We start from the raw sequence: 23,598 nt of genomic DNA, 5'->3' as shown, positions 1-23,598 counted from the left end.
GGCGGCAAGGTCCTTGAGCTATTCCTCCATACTTTTTATACACCCCCAGGTCATCAAAAACTTTCCCTTGAGTTAGAGTGTGCATGGTAATACATGAACGCTGGGTCACTTTAAATGATAATAGGAGGTGAGGGCCCTTAAATAGACTTCAAATATGAGAGGACACCCAGAACAGGGTGGCCTTATTCAAAGCAGAGCCAGGAGTCAGAGGTCCTACAGATGGGAAAAAAGGAGTGATCAAAACTAGATTGGCAACAACAACAAAAAAACTAGGCTGGCAATCAGGAGTCAAGAGAACAGAGAATTCAGTGTGATAAAATAGCCTGTCTAGCCACAGCTTCTATTTTCTGTTGGTTGACTCCTCCCGCCTGTAATCACTAAATGGCAGGACTGGCAAGCAGCCAGTAGTTGGTAAACAGGAAGCAAAAGGGGATGAGAAAGAGCCAAACAGACATGAAGCCACCAACAACAGCATGAGGCAACCTTGGTCTAAGGCACGCGTCCTTACCTGTTTAAAGCTACGAAGGAGGGTCTGGGCTTGGTCACAGACTGTAAACCTGACTAGCGCAGTGACTTAGGGGCAGCACTGAGCTCTATTTCCCCTGAGCTCGAAGTCACTGTCTCATTTTCCTGCCCCAACGTGGCCTCCTCTTTACCCTCACATTCACTACTACCCAGGTCCCTGGCTTACTTACCACCTGGTCGTTGGTTTTCCCAAAAAATGCTTCAGCAAACACTGAGACAACAAAGACGTTGATGATAAAGGAAACAAAGAGAGCAATGCAGGATTCAATGAAGAAGTACTTATTGGCTTCTCGAACTTCCTGCTTATTGGCTCGGTCTACCTGTCTGGACTAGAGAGATAACAGCAACAGTCACTTTTTGATAGGTTGGACAAGTTTCCTTGTGATATTTCATAAGTCTGTAGTCAGCTGAAAGGCCTAGGGGGCAAACAACTGACCACATGAAATGTGAGACTACACTTACATCCTGGTTCACTAGTGAGTAAGAAGTCATGACCCTTTGATGACATCACACATCCCAAAGAGGAAAAAGTAAACAAGTGACTGCCGAGCCCTCAGTTATGTGGCTGGAAGAACTGCTGACCTATGAGAACAATCTGATTTCAGACCTAATGGGGGCACCACCATAATTACAAAGGTCTCTGAAATCTACCAACAAAAGATTGTGATAGATCAACTGGTAAAAGCCAGATTAGACTCTTTCCTCCTGACCTCCACAAGGCCATTCAGGCTTCTGAGATTTAAAGACAAGTGACACGGTGCCCCTTCAGATCTTTTAAGAAGGACTCTAGTCCCTTCTCTATGTCATCATGGTCCCATCTCTGGTCACCTTGGTGATACAAGAGGGTGGAGTTCAACTGTGGAAAAATGCATGCTCCTTCAGGGCTCCAACAGTTGTGAACTAAGTGTGTGTCCCTTGCAATGAAAGGAAAAGATGCCAGAAAACTACACAGGCCACTGAGATAAGAAAGGTCTTGCTCACCTTAACTAAGGCAGAATGCAGGTACATATTGTGTGGCATGATAACAGCGCCCACGATGCCCACAGCCTGCTCAATCTGTGGGGTACGACAGCCTGAACAGGATGGTAGGAACATGCCTTTAAGGACCTGGGTCTGGCTGGGTTTCACTGTAACATACTACATACAAAGAGAACAGCTATTAGTCTTTTCTGGAACATGAGACTAGGGAGTAACACAGTACTAGAAAACACTGCATCCTTTACTCCTTAAACTCCTTCATCAACAACTACATAGGAAATGAGGAACATAGAACCATCCAAAAAACCAAGCAGCACAAGGTCAGAGAATTCAAGAATAGGGTATCCAGACACTTCACATTGTATTTTAGATATAGGAAATCGACGTGTAATGCTGTTGCTCAGTCATGTCCGACTCTTTGCAATCCCATGGACTGTAGCCTGCCAGGCTCTTCTGCCCATGGAATTTCACATGCAAGAATACTGGAAGGGGTGCCATTTCTTCCTCCAGGGGATCTTCCCCACCCAAAGACAGAATTCAAGTCTCCTGTGTCTCCTGCACTGGCAGGCCGATTCTTTAACACCAGCACCACTTGGGAAGCCAGGATGTGCTGAGAATCTAATTAATATTCTAAAGAAATAAAACAGCCGCTAAGGGCCTTATTGATATTATTGTCACAATAACACCTGTGAGACACACCTTAGAATAGTCCATTCTTGATTATCCACACTAACCATGCTTCCATGTTCACCTATGTATAGAAAAATCACTAACGCTTGTCACTAGCATCTGCTGAGACTCACTCAGAAACACTTTTTCCTGGTTCAGCATTTCTCTTGAAAGCCTTAGACCAAGCTCCATCATCTACTCATACAGAAGACACATTTTCAAAGGCTTAGCTAGGCCAAGAAGCAGAAATCAATTTATAATATCTGGACACAGACAGGGGCATTACTGAATACAACAGTAGGGCTAGGGTTATTTTTAACCCAATGGAATGTCCAGATTGGGGCACAAACTGGGAAACATGCGCTGTATCCCCTATAGTTCATTAACTGTTACAATACAAAGAAAGTCCAAGCTGCAACTACTGTCAACTAGGATGAGCAAAACAAAACCCCTCTAATGTTAACAGCCAAGAATAACCCTGCAACCCCTTTCCTAACCCTCTCCAAAGCCGTTCTGTTGCTGAGAATAACTTGGGACCAGAAATTCTAGTACAGTTTTAAACTAGGAGTCCCTGCAGGTCTTCCTGGATACTAGTCCCTGCCACATCCTTATTCCTTTAAAAATGGCCAGTGCTGAATTTGGCTTTTTGTTAGCATGTACTGTCTTTCATAATAAAAGGACAAAAGCCTTGTTTCAAAAAGCTAATAATAATAAAGCTAATGCATAAGCCTGTAATACTTGCCTCATAGCCAAATGTGAGGGCCATAATAGTGATGAGAAAACCAAAAAATGCTTCCAGCTTCCTCAAGCCTAAAGGGGAAAAATGCAGTAGTGAGTTCACAGAAGGCAGATTACCCCATAAACCACATGATGGAACGCAGTTCCTCTGAGTGATCCCTCCATTCCCACTGTCCTCCTTACCATATTTGTCCAAAAAGAGAAATACGAAAGTATCTGCAATGGTGATGAGAACTCCACCCCATAGAGGAATCCTAGGTCAGAGATTAAAAAGGGAGATTAAAGGAAAGAAACATTGAGAAAGACACATTTCCCAGTTTCCCAACAGCTCTTCTGATACATGACACTTGGAAGACTAAGGACTTGGGGAAAAAGGAAGAGCAGCAAGGAGGCCAGACCTTGGGTAGTTTAGGATCTCAGTACTAAGTGAAGTAATACATTCATTTAAACTTTGTCTACAATTTCAGACATTCAGGACACAAAGCTGAAAAGCAAGGGTCTTATCTCTCAAGGGACTCACTTATCAAGTGGGATAAACTGAGATTACAAATTAATTATAACACATACTGGTCCACACACTGGATAACAACAGGTTTGCATAACCTGACATGGGAACATGGAAGACAGAGAGCCTACATCTGGCAGAAGAGAAGAAGGTGGTTCCAGAAGGGTTCCACAGAAAAAATAATACTAGAGCTGAATCTTGAAAATTGAAAATGATTTGGGATTTTCTTTTGACACTTGCTTTAAAATCTGGCAAAACAACGATTATTTGCTAGAGGAAAAACCCCTCACCTTCCTAAAGACAGGAGATTGATGGCAATAGCTGAGCCAATAACTTCCTGCATGTCTGAGCCAATGATAGCCAATTCCACCATCAGCCATAGGATGATTCGCGGAACCTAAACATCAAACAGCAGAAAAATACGGTTCTAATTAATCATTTCTAAGAACTTCCTCCATAGTTTGGAATTCATATTTTGGCAGTGATCCAATAACAGTCCTTTATGATGCCTTAGGTCTAGAGATGAAGGACCAGAACTCAAGTTTTACTTGGTCCCTTGCTGGAGAGGGCCAGGTTGCTCTTTGTGGCAGAGTATGATTCAAGGTTAGGGCAGCAGCTGATGCCAATTTCTTCTTCTTCCGTTTTACTTGACAGAAGAATGGAATTTTCCATTCATTATTTCCAGTTAATTTTTTTGCCTAAAAACAATTCTGAAAGCGTTAGGGGGAAATGAGGATGCTAAGATGGTCAAAATACTGTTCAGGAGAGAATAAATACTACAGAAGAAAATATCTATCCTGACCACAGCTGAAGAGAAAACAAACATGAAAAGGTTGGAGTCATCCTTAATATAATAATGCACAAACAAGTGAAAAAATGATAGATATACAAAGGGACTTGGGGCAAAGTGTTAGAATTGGGTGTTCTATAATAAAATCTGGGAACTAATCTGGTCAAATAATCGAACAGAAAGAAATTTAGTAGTGCTAGCTCACTGAGGCCAGGGAAAAAAAAAAAAAACACTAAGAAACATGAAGTATAAGAAATGTAAGAAGAAAGAGAAGCTAAAACAAACTGTAAGTTACCAATTTTTTTTTTTTTTGAGAGGCATACAAGAAAAAAAAGCAGGTAAGGATACTCTCTCAGGAAAGGAGGTTAAACATTTAGGATGAACCAGAGGCAGATTAGTACTTTCCTAAAAATCAAGTCAGTATCCTCCAGACACTGGGTCTACCCATTCCTGCCTTAGGCAGCAACAAGAAAGGTCAAATGTCTAGACACACAGTTACCTATGATATGACTAACAAACACTGCTTACCCTGGGATACTGGCGGTGACACACTTCAGCCAGATGCAGCCCAGTGACCACTCCCAGTCGAGCTGCAAGGCGCTGGAGCAGGAGCCCCACGATGGTGGCCAACAGAAGAACCCAGAGCAACTAGAGAAGAACAAAACCCCACCATTACTCTCATGAGATAACTGGTGGTTTAAGTTTGGTTGTTTGGCAATGTCAATGGGAAACAGTACACTCAGGAAAGAGCCCCGCTCAGGAATCCAATGGCCTGAGCTCTGTATCACATTCTGCACAGAACTTGCTAGGTCATCTTGCACCTTTCTGAGCCTTAGTTTTTCCCATCTGCAGTTGCGCTTTTGGTCAAAGAAAATGCCTGGGTAAAACACAACTAAAAACCAACTACATGATAAAATTTAAAAAACAGATGGAAAGGGCTTCCCTGGTGGCTCAGTGGTAAAAAATTCATCTGCTGACGCAGGAGAATTGGTTCAGTCTCTCATTCAGGAAAACCCCACATGCCACAGAGCAAATAAGCCCATATGCCACAGCTCCTGGGCCTGTCCTCTGGAGCTTGGGAAACACAGCTATTGAAGCATGCACATCTAGAGCCTCTGCTCTGTGACAAGAGAAGCCACTGCAATGAGAAGTCTGTGCACCCCAACTAGAGAATAGCCCCCACTCTTGCTACAACTGGAGAAAAGCCTGCACAAAGGAACAAAGACCCAGCACAGCCAGAAATAAATAAATAAATTCTCATTCCTAGTTGGGATTAAAAAAAAAAAAAAGATGGAAAAGCACTTCTCATCTAAGTGTCAGAGCCCATATAGAATCAGCACATAGCCCCCAAGGTTGATATCCAACAGGCAGAGCAGAGACGAAGTATGCTGTGAGTATTTAAAAAGGAAAAGGGGGAAGACTCCATGTTCACCTTAAATCCAGCCACTGCTCCAGACTGCAAATCAGACTCAATGTTTCCTGGATCCAGGTAAGCAATGCTCATAAGAAATCCTGGTCCCGTGAAGGCCCAGAGTTTACGAAAGCTAAAACAAGAGTACTGTACAAGAGAGGAATACAGAACAAAATGATTATCACCTCCAGGGGAAGAATGGATACATGCATATGTATGGCTGACTCCCTTCACTATCCACCTGAAACTAGCACAATATTGTTAACTGGCTATACTCCAATACAGAATAAAAAATTTAAAAATAATAAAAAAATAAAATGTATCTTGGAGAAAAAAATGATTACCACCTCCAAACTGCTGGTCTAATTTATGTATTATTTTATCATATAAAAACCAACAATATCAGCTTCATAAGAACAAAGGATTTCAGAAGTTGGACATGGGTATGTCCAAGTTTCTTTTCTATTTTATCCATTCCTTATCAGCAACCTGGTAGCTCTCTGTCCAAATAAGAGCCCTTCTCTTACCTGCCCTTCCAACAGCCTTTCATTCTAAAACCCCAGCAATAATAGCAGTACCTCTGTACTCAAACACTACCCAAATGGGGCAAAAGGCACCATAAAAAAGGGAACATGAAAATCATGCTTTCTGGATCAAAGAATGCTCACCAGTTAAACTTGGCAATGGTTTTTCAAGGACTTTAGTTTCCTTAACAGTTGCTCTGATCACACAAATTCAGTCTTCAGAGATTGCCTGCCAGAATTGACTCTGAGGTTGCTAATCTTCAGTTGTCTAGCAGACACTGTACATAGTTTCCCTAGATAATATTTTCCTCCAAGGACCTGTCACTAACCTCCTCCTCAGGAATGGCAATCTTCTCATCAAAGTAGGTGGTGAAGGGCTCATTTGAGCCCACCCCGGGGGACTGCGGAATTGAGGAGTTACTGTAGGCAGGGTTGATGGCACCAAGACTGGCAGAGTCTCCATGGTCTCCAGAAGCATCTTCTGAGTTAAAAGAATTGAGAAGAAATGAATTAAAATGAACAAAATACACTAATATTAAGGTGCTCAGTCGTGTCCGACTCTTTGCAACCCCACGGACTGTAGTCTGCCAGGCTCCTCTGCCCATGGGATTTTCCAGGCAAGAATACTGGAGCAGGTTCCAGGTGATCTTCCTGACCCAGGGATTGAACCCGCATCTCCTGTGTCTCCTGCACTGGCAGGAAGATTCTTTACCACTGCACCACCTGGGAAGCCCAATGCAGTTGGTAATTCCAATAATCATCTTTCAGTTCAGTTCAGTCGCTCAGTCGTGTCCGACTCTTTGCGACCCCATGAATCACAGCACACCAGGCCTCCCTGTCCATCACCAACTCCCGGAGTTCACTCACATGTCCATAGAGTCGGTGATGCCATCCAGCCAACTCATTCTCTGTCATCTCCTTCTACTCCCGCCCCCAATTCCTCCCAGCATCAGTCTTTTCCAGTGAGTCAACTCTTCGCATGAGGTGGCTAAAGTATTGGAGCTTCAGCTTTAGCATCAGTCCTTCCAAAGAACACCCAGGATTGATCTCCTTTATAATGGACTGGTTGGATCTCCTTGAAGTCCAAGGGACTCTCAAGAGTCTTCTCCAGCACCACAGTTCAAAAGCATCAATTTTTCAGTGATCAAATTAAATCTTTTTAATACCTAAATAAATGCACAAGATCTACCTAACTCCATCTCAATTTCTAGTACTATATTTTTAAATTAATTTTTGAATAGGCAATACATTCAAATGGCTGAAAATTTGAGAAACACAAAAATGCTTACAGTAAAAAAGCTCCCTCTCAACCCTCTTCTCCAGTCACTAAGCTCTATATTTCAACACTAATCTCACAAATGGTTTCCCCCGAGTTTCACACTTCTATCGTCACTTGCCAGTTTTTAGAATCATTTCATTTTCTTCCAAAATCACCGATGTCTAGGGCTCAACACATAACATCCCCAGACTAGCCTCACTAATAACCTAAATCTTAACTTTTAGAAGGAAATAGGCTAACGAGACACTCCTCTCTCCACCTCCCACCCATTATTTGGTAGGATTTACTCAAAGGATCATCCTTGGACATTATATCTCCATTAGGCTTCCCCAGAAATGGCTAACTTATAAAACACTATCATATTTCAGGCTAAAATCTGTAGCTGCAGGGAAACGACCAAACAGGAATCCTAAGGCCTGCAGTGAAGAGCCTGGGGAGGGGGAGGTGTCACCCTTGTGACAGGCGGGCTCACCGCAGACTAATTACTAGTGTGATTAGTCTTTGTCCTGCATTTTGCTGCTAACTTTAAATCCAGTGGGCGGGGGGGGGGGGGGGGGGGGGGCGGATGGCGGAGGGTCTGACAGTAAAGGGCTAACTCACCAGAAAGTTAGGAAACCCAGTCTGCTGAGACCATCAAATGGCTATTTTTAACCATAAAGCTCTAATCTCAGGGTTTCCAAGAACCCCTTGCAACCGCCAATTAGAAAAACAAAAGCTTTCTTTTTATAGGGAACTGACCCACTTCACCTTAAGTGACAATGAATTGAGGAGTAAATTTACAGAAAAGGAATGGAAATTCTAAAGGAAAAATTTAGAATCAGGAAGGATTAGTCAAAGCATAAAGTCTCATGAAATACTCTATAAGGTGCCAGCTCAGGATTTTCCTGTTCCACTCTTATCTAAAGTGCCTTGAGCAGCCAAAGCACCCCAGAGGTTTTTATACCAGGTCTGCAAGTTAGACTGCCTATATAGAAACCTACTATATAGAAATCAGACTTGCAGCTAATCTTGGCTCATCTCAGAACTGGAAATAAAATTGAGGCAGGTCTCTGTGGTTATAAATCCATTTTCAATTACAGTCTAAGTCTCCAGGTCACCTAAGTCACCTCTTAATGGAGCAGGTCTCCATATTGTTGGCTGGGGGACAGGAGATGGTGACAATTTTTGATGGAACAGAGGATAAGAAGGACAACATGGTAAATTTTTGTTAATAGCTTAAGCCTAATTTCAAACAAAAATGAGTCAATAACACAAAGCTGTAAATTACCATCTGGTATCTTCTGTTCAGGACCCAACACCATGGTGGATGCCTGAGTGCCTGAGTTCTTAGAAAAGGACTCTGGAAAAGAGAGAAGAGAAGGAGAGGAATTAGCAAGAACAAATTAAAACAAGTTCACAATCGGTATTCTGTGACGCTGTATGACTGAACCCTTACTATGGGAAAAGAATAATTGTTCTACTGAATTAGATAACGTTGAAAATAATCACAGTTTTCAGAATATGATTAAGAGATATTTAAGGGAAAAAATGTAATACTAGCAACACTTCGAAACCAAAGTGAAGCAAAAGGTATTTCAGGCAAGTGGGCACATAGTTTTTAGTAAGTATCCACGGGAGATAGTAAAGGACAGGGAAACCTGCCGTGCTGCAGCCAAGGGGTCGCAAAGAATTGGACACGACTTAGCGACTGAACAACACAAAAAAAGCATCCATACAGAGGCTTCCAGGCAATCAATCGTCCAGTCTCCCATCCTTTACCTCCAATTACCCCAAATATTTAAAAGACTGACTTTCCACCATTTTGATGAGCTTTTAAGGACAAAGATCTATAACTCTCTTTGATCTAACTAACAATTTAAGCTCATGTTTCAAGTTTCTGGAGGGTGGGGAGGAAGGGGGAAAGACCTCACCAGCACACTGGTAGAAGAGGGCCACTATTTCCGTCTCACCTTTTCCTGAGAGAGAGACATCAACTTTAAGGTTTCAGGTCTCATTCCCCAACACTTCAACAACTGATAGAAGAATGAATGACCACGCTCCCCTCAAGGAGAGCTGAGGCACCAGGAGAAAAAGGCACCGACAGCAGCCCGCCTACACCTCCCTCCATCAGCAATAAGTAACCTACCAGGAGGGGTGAGGAGTGAGGGCGATTGGGGGTGAGAGGGGGTGTGGTGGTGAGGGGGTATCCCAGATGTCCAGTACTCCCACTGGGTTAAGTTTAACTGGGCTAAGTTTAACAGGGGGTAGAAGGGATATTAGTAAGCCCATTGGGCCACAGATCTATGGCATATTCTCCAGTCAACTCCAACAGGAAGGTTAATTGTTTAAAAATTTTGATCTACTGATTAAGGAATCTACTTCTCAGTTAATTCTAAACTTAGAAATAATGGGAAAGGTAAATAATATTGTTAACTACCTCCCCTTGAATCCCAATAACAACTATCCTACTGAAACTGAGGGAGCCTCCCCTTCTCTATCCTTCACTAGTCTTCTTCCACTCTTGTAGCATTACTGCTCCTGTGTGAACAGTGCTCTGCTTTCTTTTTTAGGTAATCTATCGACATATTCTAGGACTTCCCTGGTAGCTCAGCAGTAAAAAATCCTCATGCCAATGCAGGAGGCTTGGGTTCAAGCCCTGGTAGGGAAGATCCCCTGGAAAGGGAAATGGCAATCCACTCTAGTATCTTGCAAGGAAAACCCCATGGACAGTGAAGCTTGATAGGCTACAGTCCATGGGGGACGCAAACACGACTTAGCGACTAAAACAACAACAAATCAACATACTCTATATCTGTTTTGTCAAATTACAGAATTAAGACCTGACAGGGGTATTAGATTTCATCTATTTTCTGGAGTATACAACATAGCAACATCTAAATCTTGCTAATTTAGAAAATACAAACTTTCAACTCTATGCTTCTGCTGCTGCTAAGTCGCTTCAGTCGTGTCCGACTCTGTGTGACCCCAGAGACGGCAGCCCGCTAGGCTCCCCTGTCCCTGGGATTCTCCAGGCAAGAACACTGGAGTGGGCCGCCATTTCCTTCTCCAATGCATGAAAGTGGAAAGTGAAAATGAAGTCGCTCAGTCGTGTCCGACTCTTAGCGACCCCATGGACTGCAGCCTACCAGGCTCCTCCGTCCATGGGATTTTCCAGGCAAGAGTACTGCAGTGGGTTGCCATTGCCTTCTCCATTCAACACTATAGTCACTCTATAAGGAGACTCTTACAATAAACAGTAGCCATGTCCTTCCTATCAGTTTGGGCTATGAGACGGTTTTGCCAGCAGACCTCAATACCGCTGACTAAATCCCACCAGACCTCAATACCGCTGACTAAATCTCACCCCTCTTTCAGCCAGCACCTCAACTAAATGGGACTTACAGATCTGACCACTCAGCAGCGGTACCACTTGGATTCCAATCACAGCACAGCTCCTAGACCCCACTCAGAACCTTTTTACTTCTACTGAATTCTAAGAAGCCAGGATAACACACAGTAAACTAGAAACCACAAATCCGATCTGGGACTACGGCTCTTACACGGGAAATTGTGGGCTATTGATATGAGATAGCTTCTTTATACTTCAATCAGCTCTGAGAACATTATTATTAAGATTGTCGGGAATTTCCTGGTGGTCCAGTGGTTAGGACTCCCTGCTTTCCCTGCAAAGAGCAAGTTTAATCACTGGTCAGGGAACCAAGATCCCACAAGCCACACAGCACAGGCCCCTCATCCCACACCCCAAAAAAGAGTATTATAATTAGGAGTTCCCTGGTGGCATAGTGGTGAGGATTCTAGCCTTTCACTGCTGTGGCCTGGGATTCAGTTCAATCCCTGAATGGGGAACTGAGATCCTGCAAGCCACACAGCACAGCCAAAAAATAAATCAAATAAATAAACTGGAAAGAAGTGCCAAAAAGTGTTGAGTGGTTATTTTTTAAGGAATATTATTATTAATATTATATTATCATTATTAAGAATAACTCAAGTTTCTAATTGCTGCCCTACTCATGAAGAATCAATAAAATTCGATTACTTTTGTATGATAACTGATACTCGGTTTCAGAAGGCACAGAAGTGTTCAGTACATTTGAGGAAGGTTCGTATCCAAAAGAGGCCTTTAAACCTTGTATCTTTTAAAAAAGCAAACAGTTGAGATAGTAGTGTGTTTTTTCCCAATGTGAAGTGTGAACAGGTGACAGTTAAATAATTTTAAACAGAAATATCTCAAGATAAAAATTTTGATAATTACTATAAGTATTCTAAGTGATTATTCCCATAATTACTTACAGAACTTGTAAAACACAAGAAGTCTGATCTCCTCTGTGAAATCTCTCTTCGAGAAAGAAAGTGGATTGTAGATTCCAACCTGTTTGCTGTTTTTGTTGTTGTTTTTTGCTGCACCATGCAGCGTGCAGGATCTTAGTTCCTGGACCAGGGATTAAACTGGGCCCCAGCAGTGAAAGCACTGAGTCCTAACCAGTGGGACATCAGGGAATTCCCTATTCCAAATTTCTCATCAAAACACCGAGTCAACAAACTATACGCTCCACTGCTTGCAGTGTCTAGAGAACATAACTAGGGACGGAATGGAGAGTCAGTATGCTTGGCGTGCTGCACAGTGTTTAGGTCTCCACAAAAATCCAACACCCATATAGAAGCAGTAAGTTAATAATAAGATCACTTTGCTCTCTATTATGTTAAGAAAAAAATCAAGTGGAGATAACAGCAACAAGAATCAACCCTGCCCCCTGTACTGGGAGCACAGAGCCTTTGCCACTGGACCACCAAGGAAGTCCCCGAACCTATGGATTTTAATAAGGAATACTACTGGCCATTTTTCAAAATGAGAAATGATAACTTCCTCTGTTTTTCCACTCCAGGTCAATAAAGCACCCATTTCTCAGTCTTCCCATCAGGATATCCATCTAATTGATTCCAAAAATCTGCCCCCACGGTGGGTGATAGGAGAGAAAACAACTTAGAAAAGCCATGTGAATTTCTAAATTATAATTGAGGATGTGAAGTTTGGAATTGCTTTTTTAATTTTGACAAAAAATAATCCTATTTTTCTCTCATAAAAATGAAGATATAAAATTGATATATTGAAAAAAAAGACAGGTTGGAAACAGATTACATCTACTTCCTGACAGAATAACAAAGCAAAAAATCCCCTCTGGTGTAAGCTTAACAAAAAGGCCTTGAAACTCTAATCCTCTCTACCCTAGTGGGTAATATTTCAGTAAGCTGAAAGACACACAAGCACACCCAGTTCATAAAGTACAAACAGTGCTGCTACTGTACGAGGTGCTTCACTTACATCAGAGCCTCTCTCTCTCTGGCACAAGATCCAGACTGTGTTACTTTTTTTTTTTTCCATGTTACTGACTTCTTATGTCATAGTAATGATCTGAAAATTGGACACATCTCATTTAGTCTATCAGAGTACCACAATTTCAATTCACCAAGTTTGCTGTTGCCTAGACTTTTGAAAATCCGTTTTATGGTTGAAAGGAAAACCTAACATGGAGAACATCTAATGATTAAGAAAGAAGAGAAAGGTTAGGCAGCAAGAAGAGGAGAGAAGGGGTAAGATACCAGGGGGAAGAGTACAGTTGATAACAACATCAGCTGCCTGGGTGTCAAAGACGATAACAGTGGGGAGAAATGTGGCCAGGCTGTCAAGAAGTACTGAGCTTCGAGACAAAAGTATCACTCATCAACCAGAGACTTCAGAATTAGAAGGGCCCAATTAGTATTTGTTAAATAGGGCTCTTCACTTTCTCTGCTCAGCCCTCTGAGGCTTAGCCAGCTTCCAAACCTTCTTGACTGCTTACATGACAGGGCCACAAATATATAGCTTGGCCTTTGTTCCTCCCAACTCTCACTGTAAGCGTCCCCTGATTTCCTCCCAATCAACTGAAGTTTACAGCAGTATTTCCCTTTGACAGCCCAATCTGGCCTTCTGGGCCTGACACAACTATCTCAGAACACAACTCCAAGCACTGTAAAAATTCCAGAGACAGCTTTACCCTCAAGTAAGAAAATCTATTAAACTAATCTATACCCACTTCTTACCTCAGGAAAAGAAAAAAACATTTTGCCCTTATACTTAAGGTAGCATTTCTCTGGCAAAAGTGAAGAATGATTACCATTAGATTACATTCAACTTATTTATTCCAATGAGAGATACTGGCTCCCTCGATGCAAACTGACCTTAACAATATTAAGTACATATTTTCCTCAAAGTTTCTTTGCTTAAAGCAAAGAAAAATTATCTGTAAAAACAGACAATATATATAAGATTCTCCAGGCCTCCTTCTACTCTTTGGAACCTACTGAAATTTCAATAGTTAACCTGCAGCCTTCCTTCATTACCTAGGAATTTTATAGACACTCTATTATTAGTAATATATGGAACCAAGCAAACAAAAATACCCACACATGACCTACTAGCAATAAGAACAACAACTGCTGCTGCTGCTGCTGCTAAGTCACTTCAGTCGTGTCCGACTCTGTGCGACCCCATAGACGGCAGCCCACCAGGCTCCCCCATCCCTGGGATTCTCCAGGCAGGAACACTGGAGTGGGTTGCCATTTCCTTCTCCAATGTGTGACAGTGAAAAGTGAAAGTGAAGTCGCTCAGTCGTGTCAGACCCTCAGCGACCCCATGGACTGCAGCCTACCAGGCTCCTCCATCCATGGGATTTTCCAGGCAAGAGTATTGGAGTTGGGTGCCACTGCCTTCTCCAAGAACAACAACTGAGAACCCTAATTTCCCAATCTAAGTTTTTACTGGGAACTGATCCTTACATTAAAAAATGTAAGTTACTCTAGTCTTAAAAGTCGAAGAGGAATTAGACAATAAATATATTTTTATCATTCCTGGTCAACTCTTTTAGATTTTATTTTATTTTAATATTGCAATTTATAATTCATATTTATTGCTTTACTATATCCATGATATTCCTGATGATACCTGGAGGGCTCTTCATGTGTCTCCAGGGGCCAAAAAACGTTAATTGTTCAATATACGTTTGTTAAATTATCAAAAGACTAAACGGCATTGGATGGCTGAGACAAGGATCTCAGTCTCCTAACTCCTCATGTTCTGCACATTCAAATGCTCCCTGTCCTCTTTTCCAAAATATTTATTCAAACCAGACTCACATGATAAAGATGACAACAATATTAAAGAAAAAGGCTTCCCTCTCTGCCTCCAGCACTCAACTCTTTAAAGATATCACTCCCTGTCCTTATTAAAGCACAAAGGTTTCACAATGTTCTCCACTTGCACAAAGCCAACATCAAACTTTCAACACTATACAAATACTAAACTGTCTTAATACAAAGCTAGCATACAGGCCAGCATACTTTATGCAGTAAGCCATGTTCTTTTTTTGTAAATCCAAAGCTTCTCATTTAGCGATTAGTTCCCAATTCTGCTACCTATGTAAACAGCAGTTTTCTTGGAAGGGGAGAACTGAAAGACAGAAATGCCTTCTATTAAAGCCTTCCAGATAGTATCAAGAGAACCTCAGAGAAACTTTTAAACTCACAGAAAGAGCCTAAGTCTGTCAGCAGACATTTCTATCTACATACACAATAAGGAGATAGGGGCTAAAGATGTCTTTGATTTCACAGCACTCACCCAAGTTCTTAGAACTAGAAGTCAATTTTTAATAGAAAAGACGCTGCTTTGTAAATACCAGTGTGTAACCTCTAACCATCACTTCATTGAGTCAAAACTGAACCAAGGACTTCCTGGGTGGTCCAGTGGTTAGGAGTTCACTCTCCAATGCAGGGAATGTGGGTTTGATCCCCAGTTGGGTAACTAAGATCTCACGTGCAACGGGGCAACTACTGAGCACATGCCGCAGAGAACTCAGAGCATCTCAGCTGAGACCCGATGTAGCCAAATAAACAATAAACAAAATAAATATTAAAAAAAAAAAAAGAACCAAAGCTGCTTAGCTCTGTGGCATATTCCAAGGGATCACTGCTGATTTCCTAACAGTAGAGTAAGACTTGCGTCAAGCTTCCCCATTCACTAATAAGAAGTGCAGCCAGGCTGCCCAGAATTCCCCGCCCAAGTCCCATAGCCATCCCGGAAACCGGAGGAACCAAGTGTGCTGCAATCATGGTCTTTTTGGTACTGGGGCCAAAAAAAAAAAAAGGTCTGTAGGCCAAGACTGTAAATGAAATATTACTCAAACAGCCAAAGAAGTTTTCATTTACCCAACACAGCTATCATGGTCAGACTGTACTGCATAGCTGGAGTTTCCAACCTGACTTAATGATAAACACCCAGCAGAGTCTATAGTCACAAGACGTGAATGGAAAACAGGCCTAAGGGTTCACTGGCAATAGGCTCAGGGGATTCTGAAATAAGAATAAGTAATAAGGTCAGAATTCTTTTACTGTGGAATCTTTTAGGGGAAAGAAGGCACTTACAGGTAGTATTAATAATAACAAAAGCTCCTACATGCTAGGAACTGTTCTAAGCACTTTTATGTGTTTTAATTATGTATATTAATTCCTTTAATACTCACCACCAACTCTTTAAGATACTATCAATTCCCATTTTAAGTAAGTGGAAACAAAAGAACAAAGAGCCTAAGAATCCTGCTCAAAGGTTTACAGAGCCAAGAAGTGCTGCAAACTAGTTGGGGTTCAGATTCCACAAGAGTCAAGGGAGAAACACAAAGTCCCCTAGTTGCAGCGATATTCACTACAACTATGGCCAGCAAAAGTTTCTGGAAACCTGTCTCCTCTTGCCTCGCATTCCATAGAATTTTTGCTTTTTGCTTTAAAGAGGTATCACATTCCCTTAACTCCATAACACTTTTTTGAAAGCAGTGGACGGTATGAGCATATCTTTACACACAGGAAAACTCACGTCCAGGTTACTCAACTTCTCCTTCAATGATGCTCTTTGGAACAGTCTGATATATGAAGATAATTGGGGAAAACCAATTGAAAACAAAACAAACAAAAAACAAAAACAGAACATCCAAAAGTAAACATAGCTGTAACAGCAGGAACCTATGAAACCGAACAGATGTCCAGCAGCCAGCCGCCCTTCTCACACGCGGAGGGCGACAACGCCCCTACACAAGTTCCTGAGCCTGGAGGCTGCACAAACAGCCCTAAAACCGGTCTACACACCAGGACTCAGCGGTCTGTCCAGGCCCTTCACACGAAGAGGCGCTTCTGGGATGTCGCCTGTGGTAAAATGAATTCTTTCGCTGAAGTGCGGCGGCGGGAGGCCCAGGGAGCGGACGGGGCACCAGGGCTCCGAAGATAAGAAGGAGGCCGAGGGGACCTTGCCCGCGTCCGTCGGCCTCTGCCGCGGCGTGAAGCGGGGTTGGCAGACCTTCGACCACGGGTCCCGGGGCCGCGGCAGGTCCGCCCAGCGGTTCAGCCATTTTCTCTCTAGGTCTCTTTGGGCCCGGCGGGGAAGGGGCGAGGCCCCTGCCAGCTCCGGCGTTCGCGTCCCGCCCCCCGCGCCCGGCGCCCTCCTCTCGCTCTTCCTTCGAAGAATGCGGCTCCACCTGCAACCCGCGTCCAGGCCCTCCCGGCCCGCGCCGCCCCTCGGAGACCCGCCCGGCGCCCCGCACGCCAAGTTCTGGCCGCGGCGCCTGCCCCCAGGCTGGCCCGCGAGCCGCCCGGAGCCCGGGGAACGCGGGGCGCCCGCGTGACCCCTGACCTGGGCCGCTCCCCACCTTACCCGCTCCGCAACAGCCTGACAATCAGTCCCCTCGCCAGCCGCTCCATATCCCTGGAGCCAGCGCCACGCCAGCCTACCCTGACACGCCCCGCGATTGGCCGACAGGATCGCAGCCGCACGTTCCTATTGGCTGGACTCTCCATATTCGGCCAACGCGCGTGGCAGGCTGACTGCGGATCCCGAGTCTCCGCCCACTCCAGGGCTGGCTGGGGGCGGGGCCATGGAGGCCTGGGCGGGAGCTGTGTGCAGCTGAGCTAGCGCTGGATGGAGCTCGCCCAACCCACGCTGTGTTGTGGAGTCTCCCATCCCGCTAGCAACCTGCAGACGGGTAAGTTTCCTACTGTAGTTCGCCGTGGCCTCGTTAGGCCCTGGAAGACAAGATCATTTCTTCTGAGACACGGCTCTATGAGAGTTCCAGCTCCACCCAGCAAAGTATAGCCACCTCTCGCCCCCAGAGCCACATGATAGTATCTGCTGCCCCACCAAGAGCACCCCACACCTGGGAGGAACCGCGAAGCATCAGCTAGTGCAGCCAGTTCGACTGCATCAGGTGCCCTACTCCCGAGTCTCGGCAATGAATTGTTTTCCTCTCTCCTACTCAGCTGCCTCGCTTCTTCTCCCAAACTTTATTTTCCACCTACCCAAAAGCAGTCCCACTCCATTCCCAGTTTCAATCGCACACCCCAGAGTCTTTCTTTGAAAATGACGACCAGGCTAGTGGTGCTTCAGAAGGGAGAAAATAGTCTGACTAACCACCCTAATTTTCTACAATGTCGTTTACAGCTACCAGAAACATTCTTAGACCTCTCTCTCTCCCAGCCCCCACATCGCCCCCATAACCGCTTTCCTTAAAGGTAACCAAGCTTATCTAACCAGGTCACAGACCTAGAGAAGAAAAGCATAAAACCCTCCAATGTCTTTCTTCGTGTAAAAACTGCTAGGAGAAATTTTTATTAGTTGATAAAAGAGTCCAAGAGAAGAGAAAAGGAGAGTAAACTGCAATAAGGAAAACCCAAATAAAGTACAGACAAATTCAGGGACCCAAAAAAACTGATGTGAGCATCATCAGTGATCCGACACAGGCTGGTTTCCATACAGAATTTCTCCTAGAGAGAAAAGAAAATGCACAAATTAGTTCTGAGATTCAATCTGCAACACATATGCAGAGTTTCCGAAAGGCTTGATGAAGTCCCTCCAGACCAGAACCTTTCCTTTGGGAACTTCTACTGCAACTAGAAAATAAAATGGCTGGACCCTCCTTATCGTGTTCCAGGTCTGCTCTTGTGGGTAGATTCCCTGGGCTGTTATATACTTATTGCTGGCTACTTACTTAGCTCACACTGTGGGGCTGCCTCCTTCTTACTCTGCTTCTTCATTGTGCAGGCTCGGTCTGACTTTTCCAGTGCCGCTCCTGTTTCTTGCCTCTATATATGGAGACAAGTGCACCTCCCCTTTGTTAGACAGGCCCCTTACTTTGCTCTGGGCAACACATTGTTAAAGACACTGCAGGGAATTTCAAGAAGCAAACCACACCCTTCAAAACATAATCAAATTTCATCTTTGACCTGCCATGAAAAGGAAAGCATCATATATCTGCCACTCCTGGAAATTAAGGAACAATTAATTGCATGTGAAAACTTTAATTCTAAGATTTCATCTCTGTCTTATTTCATGGGGGCTCGAGGCAAGCCTGTGTGTGCCAGTGGCGGAAAGGGGTGGAGCAAGAGGAATTGCGTTCCTTCCCAGATGCCACCCCCACTTGGAGTGAAGCTGGTTTGGGCACTTGAACCAGGATTGCACTAGGACTCTGCACCCCTGAGACGTAAACTGAAACCACTTAACCCCAAGCCTGACAGTCCATGAGTATTTTCCACATAGGTACGTGCAGTGCCAGTGTAATTATAGGGAGTCTCAGAGTATGGGTGTAAACGCCACCCAGTCCATCCCTTGAGATCTGAAGAACCCGCTGGCATCAGCCCGGTCAATCAGTGATAAAGAGGCGGACAACAAAGCCACACAAACCCGAGACTCAGTGTCTGATGTCAAAGAAAAACAAAACAAAAAAACACCTGAGGCTGCTATATATATGTGTGATATATATATATATCCAGAGAAAGTCAGGATTGCTCAATCTGGGGAAAAAAATAGTGGAGGAACTTGCCTCAGGCAAATATAGATTAGTCAGCCAACTGGAGGCAAAGCTGGAAAGGAGAGGCATTGGAAGGGAGTGAGGAGAATAAGGGGGTTACTGGAAGGAAGAACTGGCTGCCTTCAGGAAGTTTTCTGGCAGTTTTTTGGGAAATCTGCTTAGTACCATAAAAATATTCAATAAGCGTAAAAGATATAAACACCATAGAATGGAAAAGAAAGAAAAGAGCAATCAATTCATATCCATCTTCCATCAAGAGGCTCTGGTTCCTACACAAAATAGCCGTAGCATGACAAGATGAAGATCCCTTCATTCCAGGACCAGAAGTCATCTCATTACAATGTGACCTATCTCTTTGTCCCTGTTCTGCAGCAGACAGGTTTCCTAAGGCAAAACTACCTTTTTGATTGGGTAGGGCTCTTTGTCCCTGTTCTACAGCAGACAAGTTTCCTAAGGCAAAACTGCTTTTTTGATTGGGTAGGGCTAGATTGGGTTGGGCTCAATATTTCCCTCTTCATGGAAAAACAGAAGAAATAAAAAAGAAATATGAAATTACTTGAGAACTAACCTGTTGTAGGAAAAGACCCTGTTTTGGTTTAGGACTTCCAAAATAGGAATGCATTTTACAAGGAGACTCTACCATAGTCCTCCTGTGGCTTTTACTCAGGAACTGCTCCCAACATACACGCTCCAGTCTTACCTGCTAGGTCCCCAATGCACTTATAGTAACTGACAACATTATGGAATTCTTATTATGTCTCAAACGATATATTTGATATGCTATAAACAGGAATTAATCTTCACAATAAATTTGTGAGGCAAGAACTATATCTTTTATTTTGTGTATTAGGAACCTAAGTCTGAGGGAGGGAGAGTAATTTGTTAGTTAAGGAGGTTAACTGATTAAAGTTAATTAAGCGATCAGGAGGTGGCAATAGAAGTAACACATTCCAAAACAAAGGCCAGAAGAAGGGTTTTAATAAAGGATTTGGACAGTAATTTGAAGTAGAGGATTTATTTGGCAAAAACAGAACTATGTTCAGCAACATGGAACTGAACATTATTTTTCATACAAAATTAAAAGCACATTATATTTCCTTCCTGACTACTTGCCAGTACCCATCTCTTCAAGAGAGATAAGCTTCATCTAAATTTTTTCATTTTATTGATGATTGTCATTTATAACTTTATTGCTACTTCTGTCTCCAGTATTCCTTTGGAAAAGGTGTATGGATTCACTACATATTCATATGTATTGTCTATAGATTATAAGATAAAGTCAAGCATGTATTTGCCTATACTTTTTAAGTTAACCTGTCTTTATACTTAGAAATGTCTCTTAATAGTAGGCTTCCCTAGTGGCTCAGATGGTAAAGAATCTGCCTGCAATATAGGAGACCCGTGTTCAATCCCTGGGTGTAGGGAAGATTCCCTGGAGAAGGAAATGACAACCTACTCCAGTATTCTTGCTTGGAGAATTCCATGGATAGAGGAGTGTGGCAGGCTACAGTCCATGGGGTCACAAAGAGTCGGACATGACTGAGTGACTGTAACTCACTCAATTTAACTTTAACAGCAAGTTAGTGTGTTAGATCCAAGAGCCAGCATCCCAACTACCATACCATAATACCTCCATCTTACACAGCTAACACAATATCCTTCCATTCAAATCTCAAGCTCAGAAATGATATCTTTTGTAAAATCCTATTCATGTAAATTCACTGAACATTTCACATTACCACAGTAGCCAGCTGATTTCTGTGTAGATGTTAATCTGTATCCGTATCATGTGTGCTTTTTATTTGAATAGGAGACTTTTCCTTCCATGCTCACCACTCATCCACTCTCCCGCTATTCTTTTTCGTGCTTTTGTAGCCCCTGAACAACTGCCGGATGTTAACTCCTCCCGTGCATATTTGCTCAGTCACTTAGTAGTGTCCGACTGTTTGGGACCCTATGGACTATAGCCTGCCAAGCTTTCCTGTCCATGGAATTTTCCAGGCCAGAATACTGGAGTGGGTTGCCATTTCCTTTTCCAGGGGATCTTTCCGACCCAGGGATGGAAACCACATCTCCTGTGTCTCTTGCATTGACAGGCAGGTTCTTTACCATTGAGCCACCCAGGAAGCCCCTTCCTAAGTCCTCCCACAACTCCCTTTTCGTTGGAGGACAGAGGGAACAAAAAGCACCCATCAAACTGAGATGGCATCTTGAGACAGGAAAGCAAGACAGGCAGTTCCCTATAATCATGTTTCCGTTTATTATATGATAACTTACTCACAGGCTGGGATTGGGCGAACAGTGATCCAGAAACCTTTAAAACTACATTCCACACCACAATGTCCATTGGGACAAATTTACTGTTAAACTAGAGTATGGGGGTAGGTGCTCAAAACAGGACCTGCATTCCCAAGGCAAGATTTATGAATGGGTAACTAGTCTCATGGGAATACCTCAGCAAAGGCTGCATTGTTTGAGGATCAACAGAGCATAGGGGCCACCTGATCCTAACGATTATTAAACAGTACCTATTAACTACAAAACACCTGACAACAGAGAAGTGATTCACAGCACAGTACAGTCCTGGGTTGGGTCAGTGAAAGACGAAAGGAACTGACGCCATCTTGGGCATGATGGCGTCAGTTATGTTAATAGTCATATCTTCCTTACCTGGAAAACCCATTATTGCTGTTTTTGTTTTTATTGTCACTATTATTGTGTATGTGTTAGGTCGCTTTAGTCCTGTCCAACTCTTTGTGACCCTATAGAGTGTAGCTTGCCAGTCTCCTCTGTCCATGGGATTTTCCAGGCAAGAATACTGGAATGGATTGTCATGCCCTCCTCCAGGGGATCTTCCTAATCCAGGGATGGAAGCGACATATCTTCTGTCTCCTGCATTGGTAGGTGGATTCTTTACCACTAGTGCCACCTGGGAAGCCCATTACTATTATTCCATTAAGATATCCCCCTCTGTTGAAGCATTCCCTGATGCCCTCCTCCAGGCAGCATTAGCCCTATATTCTGTCTGCTACCCAAACACTTCTTACCCTACTCTAGCACTAACTCATTCTGAATATATTTATTGAAAATCAACTACATACCAGGCAGGATATGGGTGGTACAGATACAGTACAGTAAGATAAGCACAGCTCCTTATGGATTAATGTTTTTGTGCTTTCTTCTCCCACTAAAATGTAAGCTTCTCAATAGGGGCAATTATTTTATCTTGTACACCTGGTGCTAACAAAGGCCAGCTATATAGGAGGTGTTCCATAAATGTATCATCCCATTGTTTAAATATGTTATGGCTATCTGGCAATGAAGATGAATAATTATACTATATCTGTTTATATTTATGTATCTATTTCCAAAATGGAGTTTTTTGTGTGTGTACTCAATTGCTAAATCATGTCCAACTCTTTGAGATCCTATAGACCGTAGCCTGCCAGGTTCCTCTGTCCATGGGATTTTCCAAACAAGAATACTAGAGTGGGTTGCCATTTCCTCCTCCAGGAGATCTTCCCAATCCAGGTATCGAACCCCTGTCTCCTGCATTGGCTGGCAGATTCTTTACCACTGAGCCTCCTGGGAAGAGAGATAAAATGAAGTCTTTATCCTAAAAATATTTCTCCTTGGGATGACACTGGAATGCACAGGAAGTGTCCCCTTTGAGAATGAAGAACTTAATACTTCTGTTTGGAATGAGAATGCTACTGGCCTCAAGAGTCACGTCTTACCCCTTTCTTAGGCAGACTGATCCATGTGGGAAGGTGAAGATTCGCGCCTCTCACCCCAACCAGGGGCAGCTCTGATGATCTACTCAGCCTTTATCCTACATCACAGCTCAACTTCTGTGCAGGCTGCTTCCTTCCCTTCCCTTGGTGTCTATCCCAAGATCACTTCCTAATAACAGACTGCCTCTATCTCGAAGTTAGCTTCCCTTCTTTTTATTTATTTATTTTCTTCAATTAGTGATAATCGTGCCTTGGATAAACCTCATTGGTTACAATACTGCCACTGCGAAAAGCTTGGCTGTGCTTCTGAGGACTTCCTGTATCCAGAAATTAGCGTATCTGCAAAAGTGGTCTGCACGCCTCTACTTCCTTAACACTCATTTTTCCCATCCTTTTGTAATTCTCCCCTGGAAATTACGTTCTCACTAGCTAAATGAGATCATTGCCAAGTAGGGTCAGAAGGCACTAACTCTACAACTCTCTCCATCTTTGAAATGTGATACCATTCCTCTTATTACGCTTTCTTTGGCTTCCATCGCACTGTGCTGTTTGAGTTGTTCTGTTTG

General features: G+C 43.2%; 1 protein-coding gene and 1 pseudogene across 7 annotated transcripts in view; both read right to left on the bottom strand.

The window, feature by feature from the left end:
• Positions 1-18,538, bottom strand: part of LOC129537284 (natural resistance-associated macrophage protein 2) — a 31,016-nt gene extending 12,478 nt beyond the window's left edge. For 2 of the 7 annotated variants that reach the window (XM_055396832.2, XM_055396838.2), the window contains exons 1-10: positions 18,480-18,538; positions 8,687-8,758; positions 6,470-6,621; positions 5,638-5,763; positions 4,734-4,853; positions 3,706-3,812; positions 3,094-3,164; positions 2,915-2,982; positions 1,507-1,662; positions 696-854 (exon numbers count right to left, since the gene is read on the bottom strand). In XM_055396832.2, coding sequence (XP_055252807.2) covers positions 696-854; positions 1,507-1,662; positions 2,915-2,982; positions 3,094-3,164; positions 3,706-3,812; positions 4,734-4,853; positions 5,638-5,763; positions 6,470-6,621; positions 8,687-8,758; positions 18,480-18,525 — 1,077 coding nt within the window. In that variant the 5' untranslated portion in view covers positions 18,526-18,538. Of the gene's footprint in view, positions 1-695; positions 855-1,506; positions 1,663-2,914; positions 2,983-3,093; positions 3,165-3,705; positions 3,813-4,733; positions 4,854-5,637; positions 5,764-6,469; positions 6,622-8,686; positions 8,759-16,587; positions 17,116-17,149; positions 17,279-18,479 lie in introns of those variants that run through there. The other 5 variants (XM_055396833.2, XM_055396836.2, XM_055396834.2 and 2 more) reach the window with 5 other exon arrangements.
• Positions 18,539-23,244: 4,706 nt separating this feature from the next.
• On the bottom strand, positions 23,245-23,327 carry LOC148777580 (U4 spliceosomal RNA; annotated as a pseudogene).
• Between the last annotated feature and the right edge of the window lie 271 nt (positions 23,328-23,598).

Source organism: Moschus berezovskii, chromosome 6, assembly GCF_049115385.1.
Source record: "Moschus berezovskii isolate FMDL1 chromosome 6, NW_MosBer_1.0, whole genome shotgun sequence".
Taxonomy (NCBI): Eukaryota; Metazoa; Chordata; class Mammalia; order Artiodactyla; family Moschidae; genus Moschus; species Moschus berezovskii.
This window is presented reverse-complemented; position numbering and strand designations above follow the sequence as displayed.